We start from the raw sequence: 13,550 nt of genomic DNA on the forward strand, positions 1-13,550 counted from the left end.
TTTTATTTGCATCATTAAACCTGAGCATCTTGACGTCTAAGATTTTTAACATATTTTTCAATATAACTTAAAATTATTGAAGTAATATAAGATTCTATTCTAAACATTTTACTATTATACTATGTCAATTTAGCATAGAAAAAATTGATCCACATTTATAATTCTAGTCATATCACAATTATGAAATATAACAAAATACACAATTTAATTCAAGTATATTTAATATACCATCTATACATTGATAAAATATTTAAATTTTGAAAAATTTAAATTTTTACTATTAAAAAGAGTATAAGAACACTAATGTAAAAACAAATATAATTTTTATGAAAATATAGATAGTAGAATCACAGAATTAATACAAATACTAGGTAAATAGTCGAAGAATAGAATAGAAAACAGATATTAAATAGAGAATGAATGATTATAAAAAATAATTGTTTTATTATTACTACACGTAATTTGTCACATACATTTCTGTGATAAAAGCGGGGGTGCGTTTGAACTGGAAAATTATTTTATCTATGACAGTACATTTTTTTTTATCGCAAAACAACTTCAAACCACAGATTAGATAAGGTTTATTCTTATATACTATATAATTAATTCAGGTCACTTCTAAAACTGAAAATTTTTTTAAGATGATGTTATTCGACATTGATAAATAAACTATATTTAAATTATACATAAATTATAATATTTATTAAATATCAAATAAATTTTAATAAATATCCCGTATAGATAATCATTTCAATACGAAAAAAAATATCTGTGCATAACTGTCATTGGCGCTCCTATTTACCGTGAATAGAAATTTAATATAATTTCTATGAAATGTTTTAAATACATTAAACTCTATATCATAGTCGCTAATTATAACTCCATAATCTCAACAGTATAAATGGTGATTCATTAAATATAAGGTATTCATTTTCTTGAAAGTTATTAAAAATTTTTTCATTTTTTTAAAGGATAATAGTGATTGATTCAAAATACTCTACATTAATATGTAGCTCAAGAATTCATAAAAATGTTAAAATACCTCCTTAGCACGGTCTTGTGGTTACATTTATGTACACAGAGTAATTATTTTAACGCGAGCCACTCTAATTCTATTAAAATAATAATATAGTTTCATGATTTATCAGTTATTAATTAGTTTTTTAATTCAACCTTTATAAATATCTTTATATCTTATAAATTTATATTAACATATATTTTTAACTAGTTTATAAAATGTAAAATGATCTAATTAAGAAAATGACTGGACATATTTTACTAAGACTAGTACTTCGAAAGTTATAGACATTTTTACACCTAGACAGAAGGGGAGGGTACAGCCGAGATAAATCTTATGACAAAAATCGTCCACACCAGCACATTACCATCAGTAAAGTACTGGTCTGTAAATTGTTGTTGTCTAATCATTTTCTTATTAGATTATTTTTTGTATTGTAAACTAGTTAAATATGTATTACCATTAAAACAATAATGTTGTTACTTTTATAAGGAGTGAAGAATGAATTAAAAAAGCAATTAATAACTGATAAATCAAAATATATATAAAAATCCCAATATTAATTTTGGTATATTTATATATTTCTCTTAAAATAATTTTAAGAGAAATCGAGTGGTTAGTGTTAAAAGGATCACCATGTAGAAGCTATAGGCTTTTTAAGAAATAAATTATCTCTATTTTAATTTAAATTGTATTATTATTTTTAATTATTTAGTATATTAAAACTAATAGTTTCCGAATATTCGATCGATCCATAGTATTAAACACAAATAATGTTCAGCAACTACTTACAGTAGTCGATGTTTTGTCAATGCCAAATCGACCCAACCCTCAAACGTACTTAATACAAAATATAGATTATTATACTAATAAATGTTTGAAAAGTCTAATTTACGTAATTATAGGTTTAATCCATAATGTTGTAAGTCAAGCCATTTTAAATTATGAGTTTATAAAAAATTAAGATCGTTTCAGAAATATCTTTAATAGAGAAATAATTAAACACACGAAAGATGAACAAACTTGTATTTTATTTTATTTCTAAATTTTATCAAGATATACTTGTACAAATCATAATTCTATTGAAATAATTAAAATTACAAAGTAGCCTAGATCACATCAACTTAAAAAATAAAATAAATAATTGTAAATTAAACTTATGGATAACAATGTTGAGCATTTACCAGTTTTCAACAATTCTATATTATTTCTATATTATATTTATTTATAATAAATAATTATTTCAAACATGAGCCAGAGCCTAATATATTTTCTGGCACACGTGTTTTAATTAAATCAAAGCGTTGATTGGTAACAATAAGTATAACTAAAAGAGCTAAACCTCGAGCTGATAAATTTCCTGTCCTTAGTTGATGTAATGTGTTATTACGTACTGCATGATTGCAAGCGTTAAAATGATGTATTTACTATTAAATGTGTAACAGTAATTTATTTTATCAACAAATTTTCAAACATCGATTTTGATGAAAAATGAAAAGCTAATAAAATACTTTACTTATTCGACAATTAGTTTACGCGACTATAAGTATTTTATGTTCAAAATGTTAGCATTTTTGAAAATTTGTGCATCACAATAATAAAATAGTTAAGTTGGACCAAAAAATTGTTTTTCTGTATTTTCATGAAATGCTATTATTTTTGCTATTAATTATAAAAAAGTTATAAGTCCTTTGAAACATTGTAATTTAAAAATTTGTTTGTGTCTCTGAAGTATGGAGATAATTAGCTTTGAATCTTGCATTATCATTAATGAATAGAACCTTATTTTTTGAATAGAAAACTACATTTAAGGCGATTTAATAGAGTCATTTGAATAATGTCGATTATCTATTTGATTAAACAAAAAAATTTAAATAGTGATGCTAACGCATTTATCCTCGATAATATGGATATACTGTATGATCTTATCGATATTACAATATTAAATATCGATATTTTTTACATATCGACATTTAGTTATATTCATACCGATATTTAAATCAAGTACCGTACAATTGGATGAATAGAAACAATTTCTAACTTATCATAAATTATGAATAATACAGATTTTTTTTCATATTAATATAACCACTATGCGATTTTTGTCATGATGGAAAATATTACAATGCTCAAAATATATTATGATTATCGCCTCAGCAATGAAGTCTTTAACATAAGTCAGAATGAAATTTGTGATTGTTTAGAAAATATAGCAAAACTGGATCCAAAAAGTTTGTTGTTTTAAGAGTAATTTTATTAAAAATTTTAATAGTGATGCTGAATATGTTTTATGTCACCTAGTTTTTGATCTAGTTGCTACAACCAGATCAAAACTTTAAAGATAAATGTGGTGTACTTTACTAGTCATGGAGATTACTAAATTAGTAATCTCCATGACTAGTATCTCCACTCAAAACTTTCCTTTTTTTTTATAGTATTTTTTTAAAAGCTTTATAAATATTTTGGTGCTTATCTGATATAAACCCAAGTTTTTTATTAAGAAGGAGATAGTGGGGATGACTCAACTCAAATAATTAACTTTTAAGTTCATTATGTAATATGAATAAATTTATGTAAATATTTTTATGGAAGGTTTTCTTGTCTGCCTTAGGGTCTTTATATTTATTATGCCTAAATTAAATTATACTATTTAAAATCATGGATCAAAAAAATAGAAAAAGATACATAAACATATGGTAGATTGTTTTTATGCTAGTTAAATCAATAATGACTAAAATAAATAGTAAATCCTACCTATTTTTTTTAAATTTATGATACTCCATAAAGGTTTACTAGATTACCCAAGAAAATTTTTTAAAGTAATTTAGTAGGTTATTTTAACTACAAATTATAGAGCATTAGGAGGTAAAAACATTTTAAGTCTTGTAAATAACAAATTGTATAACTGGAAATATGATGCTACGGTTATTATATTATTAGCAAGGAATGGATTTGTATTGATTTATGAATTTTCTTAGAGTTACTTTAAACACATCTTCAGCCCTTATTTAACTTGAAAATTAAATAATATATTATAACTAGAAGTATAGCTCGGAGAAGGATTAAAAAAAGTTATTTATTTATAAAACAAAAAATATTTCTACTTTATGTAATTTCAACAAAGTTGCTTTAACTTGGGTCCTTTTAAAATGGTGTAAACTAAATGTATATAACTCCATCCCATATTCATAAGATTTACACAATATTAATCTTGGTATAATAGGGATATTCAATTGATACAAAAGGTAATATTGAAAAAAAAGAATTGATAAAATTTAAATTTAATTATAAAAATGTTCGTTTAAGTAAACACTTTGGTGTAATCTTTTCTCTAATTTAAAACTAAAAATAACTTATTATCACCTAAGTCAGATATTAGCAATTAATTTTTAAGTCTGAATGGAAGTTTTAAAAAATATTTGAATGACCAGGAAAATAAAGTTAATTATTGGAAATAAATTTATTAAAATATCTAAATGAATTAAATAAACTTTTTTAATAACTATATTTATTAAACTTTATATTGTATATATATATATATTATTATTATTATTAAATGAAAAAACCATGTTAATAAATAAATTATTTATCAGTTATTAATAGGTTGTTTATCTTTCATATATAAGCTGTATACAGCTCAACTTTTGCCAACTCTTAACCAATGTATTTATCATATTTTTTTTGTAGCTTTGACAATAAAGGATTACAATGAGCTAATAAAGTGTTTGCCTTTATCACCTAATGAAAATCAACATGAAGTTGTGGCTGCTGCATTTAAAGTTTTAGCTTCATTGTGTTCATATGATCTTGCTAGACAATATTTAGGAGAAAAACTTATTGAAGTTACTATTGATTCATACAAAATATTTGCTGATCAACATTTTTCTAATATACTAAAGGTGGAAGATTGTTTAGCTCAAACATGCCGTTGTTTAGCAAATTTCTGTTATTATCATGGTAAAAATATATTATGAAATATTGATGTAAACTTAAAATAAACAGAGTGATTCTGTTGTCAGAAATCACTCAATTTACTTTTTAATTGAGTAGTTTACGATAATATATGTGTATGTAACAAATATTTAATTGTATTCTTAGTATAAATTAAATTTCATTGCAGTTATATAACTGGTAGAAAATGTAAAATTTTAATATATTACAATATACTAGTTGGGAAAAAATGGATTTTGCAAAAATACTTAGGAGTTCTAGTTAGAATAAATCAAAAGATTTAAACATTCGGTTTTAGATAATTTAGGTACCAATAATTAATGAATACTACAAAAAATTTTCTCTTATTTTTAAAAAATATTTTTAGTTTATCTCAATGAAATCGATCTAGCTTGAATTTTACTTTTTTTAACAGCTGTTCATGAACTCTACCTATAAAAATAAATTTAATTTACTATTAACTTTGATGCAAAGTTGAGAAGGTATTAATTTTACTATGATATGTTTTTTTAGTTATATTAAAATAAATGTGTATTAAACAAAACATATTTAACACCAAAATAATTATAAAATATTAATTTAGAATCAAATACTGAGTTAGCATTAAAATGTAGTTGTCTATCCATATCAATTAAACTTATGAAAAGGAATTTGAAAGAAAATACTCAACTTTTCTTAAATGGATTACTCATGAATTTAACACATTTAAATGAATATAAGTATGAGGTAATCAAAGTTTTTTTACTTTAACTTGTATTTAAAAAAATGAATTATTTAATTTTAGCTAAATAAATATTTTTAAAAAATCGTAATGGTATAGTTAAAAAATTGATATACAAGATGATTCAAAAATTTTTTTTCAAATAAAAATTATAACTACGCAGTAACTGTTTAACTTAGATTAATCAATCATATAATACTATCTCAATAAGTTTATCAAATTTAATTTTGTAACCAATAAGTGTATTTAGAAATTGATTATTATGATTAAAATACAAATATCAGATTATTACAATATGGTGATCTTACAACAGAAAGTGGGGTGTATCTTTCGTTTTTCGTACAAGTCTAATAATAATATTTAGCATGATTTTTAAAAATCTTATAGAACTAAACACTTTGAGTATTATTTTAAGGATACCATTATTAGTTCTATGAAAATTAAAACTTATGAATCACCATGTATATTTATATTTTAATAAAACAAATTCATATTTTTATTTTTGATGTATTTAAAGTGAAAAAATATTTTTATTTTTTATACTTATGTTGATTATTTTATGTCCGAGTTTAGTTTCCAGTTGATGTAATTGAACAATTAAACACTTTTGGAATTCAACATACAAAATTCAAGTTTCATAGTAAATTTTATATTATATTAATATCAGTAATAATTAATGTTATTAAAACAGCATCTATAAGTATTGATATATTAAATTATGAAAACTGTTCAATTGTTGATTGGCTTTTGAAAAATCATAGCAATTATAGTGATATTGCTTATATTTGTGTTAAATTCATCAAACAAGTTTCTAAAAAAATTGGTAAGTTTATATTTTAATTTCAAAATAATTAAATGCACAATCAAAATGCATACTAGTATTTATTTTTTTAATAAGGTATAGGGGGGTAAATATAGTTTACTTTTCAATCTTATTTAAATGGTTATATAGTGATCATCTTTTGTTGCATAAATTTTAAATTTCTCAACTTTTCCAATCAATTTTAAAAATCTACATTTGGCTTAAGGAGTGTAAGCATACATTATTAATGATGTTGTTTAAATTTTGTTTCAAATTGGTGGATCTAACTGCATACTTTTTGGTTATCTAAAGTAAAAAGCAAAAAATTAACTTTGCTTTTAAAATGTATTATACTTTTTGAATATAAGACTAGTGGAACCATTTGTAGACACTACGCTAGTGGACTAAAATATTATTTACAGAATATATAACTATTAACTCGTCATTCCCATGTTTTTTTTTTTTTTATAAGACTTTGTTAATATTTTGCTATTGCATATTACATTAATAATTACTTTTAGTGATCTACCTAACTCAGTTATTGTGATTGTGTTATGTCTTGTTGTATAGTTACTGGGATTTGATATTAGATAAAGAATATTGGGGGAAACAGTAATTGTCCATTTCTGTAAATTTTTCAGAAGAGCAAAAAAAATTATTAATTCCTATCCTTTTAATGATAAAACAAATATAGATACATAAATGTTAGAAAAATGAAAAAATTTTCATTAAATGGATTTCTTTACTTGGTACTGTTGCTAATGAATCATATAATAATTACATCTTTTTCCTTCTGTATATTTCATATTGTAAAATCAAAATTTGTAAATTATATTGGTTTTTATTATTTTATTTAGAATCTTACCAATGGATATTAAATGGTAAACACAAGTTACTAACTGAAGTACTAGATAAGTTTGAAAAAAAAAATGAAGAAGATGTGAAACAAATAGTTCACAAAATTTGTGATGTAATTGTTCTACTTTCCAACCATGGTATGTTTGTCTAAATAAGGAACATAGAAACAAATATGTTTACTACATTTTTTTAGTTGTGTACAGTCTAAAAATATCAACAAAATTTAAATTTTATTAATTTACAATAATTATAGTAATTATAATGATATTGTCTTAGATTGAATGTCATGGAAAATATTAAAAGTTCACTTTGCTTTATTTTCTTATGTGTCCACTATATGCATAAGACCTAAGAAAATACACAAAGTGGACAATAATAAATAAATTTTACATGAAAGTTATAACGTATCACAATAGAATTTTGTATTATCATATTTATCAACATTGAAATTTGTAGGGCTTTCCAACAATTATTGTTCAGTCTTTTATTAATTTGAGAAATATAGTAAGTTTTGGACTTTCTCTTGTTAATAGCCAACAAAAATTGAATGAGTAAAAGGATGAGAAAATGAATGGTTTCTTTATAGAATGTGGTAAGACCTTCTAGGAATCAAAAATAATAATAAAATTATTGAAGCCAATACAGTCATTTATAGAATTTTTCAAATAACCGATTCAATTGGTTTTGTTAATTACTCCTTTTATTTTTTTTAGCTTTTATTATAAATTATACTAACTTTTTAGTTATTAAAAAAAATAAAATGAAAATGTTTTCTTTAAATTACAAAGGATCAAATGTTAGTTAGAATGGAAATATTTACTAGAATAATTTCGTTTTTTTTTTAAATACTTTAAGTGGACATTTTTGATTAGATATGTATGTAAAATTTCAACATTATGCTATATAATGCACTTTTCTATTTTCTAAAATCATATTCTCATTGTCTATTGATTGGGAATAAAATAATTGACTCATGGTTTAATTGTATTAGGCTTAATATTCATTTTAAGATTTTTTTTAACAAAAGATTTCAAAATTTAAATTTAAACTTACTTAAAAAGTATAAGTACACATATTTATTTTATGTTAAAAAAATAAAATTATGTTAAATTATTTATGTAATTGAAGTAACTATTATTATAGATAGCATCCAAAAAGAAGAAACAAAAATTGCAGCTATTTATTTAGTGGATTGGTTATTAATCAAAATGAAATCAAAAAATTTGTACGTACAATTATCAGCCATTCGTACCTTGGGAAATTTAGCTCGGATGAGTATGTATCTCAAATTATTTTTAATTTTTATGTAAAATGTACTATTTTACATTAATAAATTGTTACAAAATCATGACACACATTTATATTTAGTAAATTACTTATAAATGTGTCAATTCTGGGTATATGATCATTTTTATAAGGTAGCTTAGGAGGTAATAACCTTCCCAAAAATTCGGTAAATCTTAATATTAAATAGCAAGACCAACATCATTTATTTTTGTTACCATGTTAAACTAATTTATATAAAAAGAATAATGATTGCATTTCCTGAATGTACATTTCTAAAATTGTTGTTTTTATAGGAATTTTAATTTTAATTTTAAATTCAAATTTTTATTTTTAATTGTTATTTTCAAAAACCCATAGTTCCATATATCAACCAAGTTTTTTAATGCAAAACTTAGTTATAAGATGAACAATTGTTAATAGAATAATTATTTTAATATTATGGCTTTTAATTTTTTAGCTTCGATGCGAAGCTGAGAAGGTATTAATTTTACTAAGATGTGTTTATTTTTTTATTTTTTTTTGTTTCTGTTACCACTTTTTCTCAGCTCTCACCAAACCGATTTCTTTCAATGATACGTCAAAAGATCACAAATCGTATCTAGTCGAAGACATTACCCTTAAAAATTGAAAAAAATTCCCTCGTTCCCCGTAAATGGGGGAAACCTCCAAAAAAATTACAAATTTAAAAATCGCTAATTTTCGAAATTTTTTTTACTTAAAAGTCCCATAACTTTTTTGAAAATGAATATATCAATATAATTCTTTTTTATATAGATGCACAATATCATTACCTTTCATTTGGTATATTTTTTTTATAAATTTAACACTTAACCTGCCCACAAGGGGGGATTTAAAATTACAACTTTTTCACAAAAAATTTACTTTTTCAACTTAAATTTTGAAAATGTTCCGGAAGGTCTGACACTTTTATATATATCTTAAATTAAAGCTAATGTAATATGCTTTATCATGAAAAAAAAAAATTTCAGACTTTATCTTATCTTCATGGTGAAAATGGCTACCGAATGCTATTTTTGTGTGAAAATTTTCGATTTTGTATTTTCCATATTTAAATTTATTATGCTATAACTTTTTGAAAAATGTATGGATCAGTACAAATTTAGATGCATGATGTCTTTACCTATCATTTGGTATATTTTTTTTTCATATCTAACCCTTTACCTGCCCACAGGGGGTATTTAAAATTTTTCATGAGAAGTAGTATTTATATAAATCTTTCATTCCACATACTATTTTTTTATATCAGACCATTTACCTATATTTGAGGGGGGTTCAAATCTAAAAAATGCATATAGAAAATAGAACTTTTTCAACTTAACTTTTGATATTGTTCCGGAAAGTCTGACATTTCTTTTTTATATTTTTAACTTTATAATGCTATAACTTTTTGAAAGATGTATGGATCAATATAATTATTTTTTTTATAGATGCATGTCTTTACCTATCATTTGGTATATTTTTTTTTTATATCTGACCATTTACCTGCCCACAAGGAGGGGTATAAAATTACAACTTTTTCACAAAAAATTTACTTTTTCAACTTAAATTTTGAAAGTGTTCCGGAAAGTCTGACACTTATATATATCTTAAATTAATGCTAATGTAATATACTTTATTATGGTAAAAAAAAAATTCGGACTTTATTTTATCATCATGGTGAAAATGGCTACCAAATGTTATTATTGTGTGAAAATTCTCGATTTTATTTTTTACATTTTTAACTTTATAATGCTATGACATATTGAAAAGTGTATGGATCAACATTATTTTTTTATGAGAAATAATATTTTTTAATAATCCCTTTTTCATTCGACATACTTTATCTTAATTAGGATATTAATAATGAACTAGCAGATCATGTAGCTTTTGGAATAATCCACCAATTTTTTAAAATTAAACACTATCTAAAGATTTGCATCGAAGCGTTTTTTTTTTATAGTGATTTTAATCACTGTCAGAGATCATTATACTTGATCCAACTATGCCACGTCACCACTGTGCCGTGACCCCCCTGTGCTGGGTTTTTTTATTTTATAATAAAAAAATTGACTGTCATAAATCATTGGTAAAATACTGTTTAAGATTTTGGTATTAATGATGAATGTTTGACAACCTCTATAATAATCGAAATGGAATGGTTTGTTGATACAATTCAAAAGTCAAATTTGGAAAAAAACTCTGGGATAACAGTATCTATACTATGTTTATTTAAGTAAGCATTTCATATCTATATTAATTACAATGATTATGTAACAAAATTTTTTTAGAAATATTCTTTATACTTCATCCTTTGCGTCACTCAATAAAGATATTCAATGTGAATTAGTGAAATCAACAATACAAATTTTAAAAACTTCAATATGTTTACCTGTCATTATAAAAGTATTAGATGTCATTGAATGTATTATACGAAAAGGTGATAAATTAAAAATTATTTAAGATATAAAATTAATTATGTAGTATCAACATAAATATGTAAAAAATAATAATTTACTTGTAATTTTTATTGTAATGCAATAAAAAAAGTAAGTTTGCCTTTTTTAAATTTAAAATTATTATATTTTTAGGAAGTTTAGATGAAGAAAATCTAAACTTATACAAAAATCCAGAATTTATGCAACAATTAAAAACTTGTTATGGTAATCAAGTTAAAGAAATCAAGGATTTATCACTTAAGATCACTCATTTACTTCAAATTATTGGACTTGAAATATAAATTAATTTTTATTTAAATTAAAATATAAACCAAATTTTTTTGTATGTAAATTTATTTCACTCTATCAATTGAAATTTTCTATTTTTTTGCGTTGAATTTGAGTATTTGGCTTTTATCAATTTTAGTCACTTTTATTCCTAGGTGTGATAAACCATGGATTACATCAAGTACCTGTTTACGGTATGTTGTAAGAATATAGTGTTTCATCATATCTCCTGTAGTATCATAAATTAGGGCAATATATGATTCAGGAAAAACTATCTTACTTAGTTTCAAACTAGTATTTTTTCTTTCATTATATTTTGCAGTTTTCAATTTCATTGTTATGATTTTGCTATTTTGTCATAGTCCAATTTATTTACTATTTCTTTAATTGTTGACAAAAAATGTTTAAAATTTTTATCATCATCTATGTTTAATATCTGTTGTAAATTATCCAAATATCTATATTGCTTGGGTAAACATTTTTATAATTTTTGTTTAAATGTATAAATTATGAACAGTCCACTATGTAAAAATAAATCCCATTAGTATGTGGTTAAAATGTTTTACATATAAGTAAACGGATAATAGTTCTCTATCGTAAGTACTTTATTACTATTGAGTTGCACTTAATTTAACAGAATAAAATGAAATTGGTTTCCACTTACTCTCTTCTTCCTATTCTAAAACACCTACAGCAATATCTGATGCATCCATTCTCAATGCCTGTTTAGAATTACTTTTAAGATATGTCAACAAAGTTGCTTGAATTAATGAATCTTTACGCTTTTCAAATTAATGTAGTATAATTTCAAAGAAATTTTTTACTATCATTAATTTCCCTTTTGGTATAAAAATAAAGGTGCCTATATTTCTGAGTGATTTTGGTAGTGTCAATAAAAATTTATGATATCCAAAAATCTTTTGAACTCTAATTGTTCCTGGTTTTTGTAATCTATGACTTTCACTTTTTCTTTTAAAGGAGTTGTACCTTTACAGTTGATATAGTAACCAAAAAAATCCATTTCTTCAGCTCCTAAAACATTTATTTATATTTAATACTAATCCATGATTACTTAGGTATTCAAATTCTATATGTGTCTCATGTTTGTATCTTAGATTCTGTAGCAATTAGAATGTCATCCAGGTAAGTAAAGCAAAAATCTAATTCAAATATTACATCAAGGATAAATTTCTGAAAAGTTTGTGCAGTGTTTTTTAAACTGTATGGTGTATATACAAATTCAAATAAACCAAATGGTGTGATTACTGCAGTTTTTGGAATTCTGTTTCAGTTATTGGTATTTAATGATAGGCTTTTCTTAAATCAAATTTTGAAAACATATTTCTATTTATAGTAAATGTGTGAGGTATGATTTAGTGTTCTATAATAATCACAAAAATGCCACTCATTACTATTATTTTTATGCACCATATGTTGTAATGGACTGGCCCAAGCACTAATTGATGTCCTGCAAATTCCTTGTTCCATTATCAGTTCCAATTCTTTTTTTGCTGCCAACAACTTAGTTTGTGGAAATTTACGTTTACAAGTAACAGATGAACTATTGACTTCAATGCGGTGTCTAACATCATGGTCAGCATTATTTAATTTTGAAAATGGAGCTGTAACTGATTATTTTTTTAGTAAGTGCTTACGGGGTATATTGTATAGTTTTGATTCTAATTACTGGACTTTTATAGAAAAACGTTCTTTAGAAAGCATAGTAGTATTTACCAATATTCTAAAATGTTGAAGGAAGTCAGCACCTATTATTGGTTTTATTATTTCAGCTGTTGATACAGCCCAATTAAAAAGTCTATGGAAACCTAATTATAATGTTTTTGTACCATAGATCTTAATGTGTGAACCATTTGCTGCATACTATCTGTAATCACCAACTAATAGTTGTTTTTCTCTGTATGGTCGAAATTTCTGCTCCAATAACTATGAGAAATTGTGTTTTACTGACTGAATCTGATATATAAAGATGATATTTAGTTTACCATCTTCTTATACTTGGCGTTTTGTCTACACTAAGTACTTATGCAAATTTTTGCTTTTTCTTCGAATTTCGCATAATAAAAACACAATTGAATTTTTTGTTCTTCTTCGTCCGTTTCTAAACCTAAAATGTGTTTATAGTTTACTCAATCTATATTCTGACTATGTCTTTCAAATTTTTCAATTGNG

The 13,550-nt window shown here is 23.6% G+C and overlaps 2 protein-coding genes across 2 annotated transcripts in view; one reads left to right on the top strand and one right to left on the bottom strand.

Annotated features, from left to right (window-relative positions):
- LOC126904577 (intermembrane lipid transfer protein VPS13B) overlaps window positions 1-507 on the bottom strand; it is a 52,661-nt gene extending 52,154 nt beyond the window's left edge. The window contains exon 1 of the mRNA XM_050683706.1: window positions 21-507. Coding sequence (XP_050539663.1) covers window positions 21-107 — 87 coding nt within the window. The 5' untranslated portion in view covers window positions 108-507. The remainder of the gene's footprint in view (window positions 1-20) is intronic.
- A 2,485-nt stretch (window positions 508-2,992) lies between these two features.
- Window positions 2,993-11,418, top strand: LOC126904582 (uncharacterized). The gene is made up of 9 exons (XM_050683717.1): window positions 2,993-3,249; window positions 4,706-4,975; window positions 5,553-5,695; window positions 6,264-6,513; window positions 7,350-7,487; window positions 8,494-8,625; window positions 10,741-10,870; window positions 10,926-11,074; window positions 11,226-11,418. Exons 1-9 carry the CDS (start codon window positions 3,126-3,128, stop codon window positions 11,372-11,374), a joined length of 1,485 nt encoding a protein of 494 aa, XP_050539674.1. The 5' UTR covers window positions 2,993-3,125; the 3' UTR covers window positions 11,375-11,418.
- The last annotated feature ends 2,132 nt before the right edge of the window (window positions 11,419-13,550 follow it).

Source organism: Daktulosphaira vitifoliae, unplaced genomic scaffold (assembly GCF_025091365.1).
Source record: "Daktulosphaira vitifoliae isolate Bord-2020 unplaced genomic scaffold, ASM2509136v1 Scaffold_4, whole genome shotgun sequence".
Classification (NCBI taxonomy): domain Eukaryota; kingdom Metazoa; phylum Arthropoda; class Insecta; order Hemiptera; family Phylloxeridae; genus Daktulosphaira; species Daktulosphaira vitifoliae.

Coding starts and splice junctions, on each gene's coding strand:
- LOC126904582 (XM_050683717.1), top strand. CDS start 3,126: ATGATGGAAAATATTACAATGCTCAAAATATATTATGATTATCGCCTC. Junction 4,976..5,552: donor AAATTTCTGTTATTATCATG/GTAAAAATATAT, acceptor ATATTAATTTAG/AATCAAATACTGAGTTAGCA. Junction 8,626..10,740: donor GGGAAATTTAGCTCGGATGA/GTATGTATCTCA, acceptor ATACTGTTTAAG/ATTTTGGTATTAATGATGAA.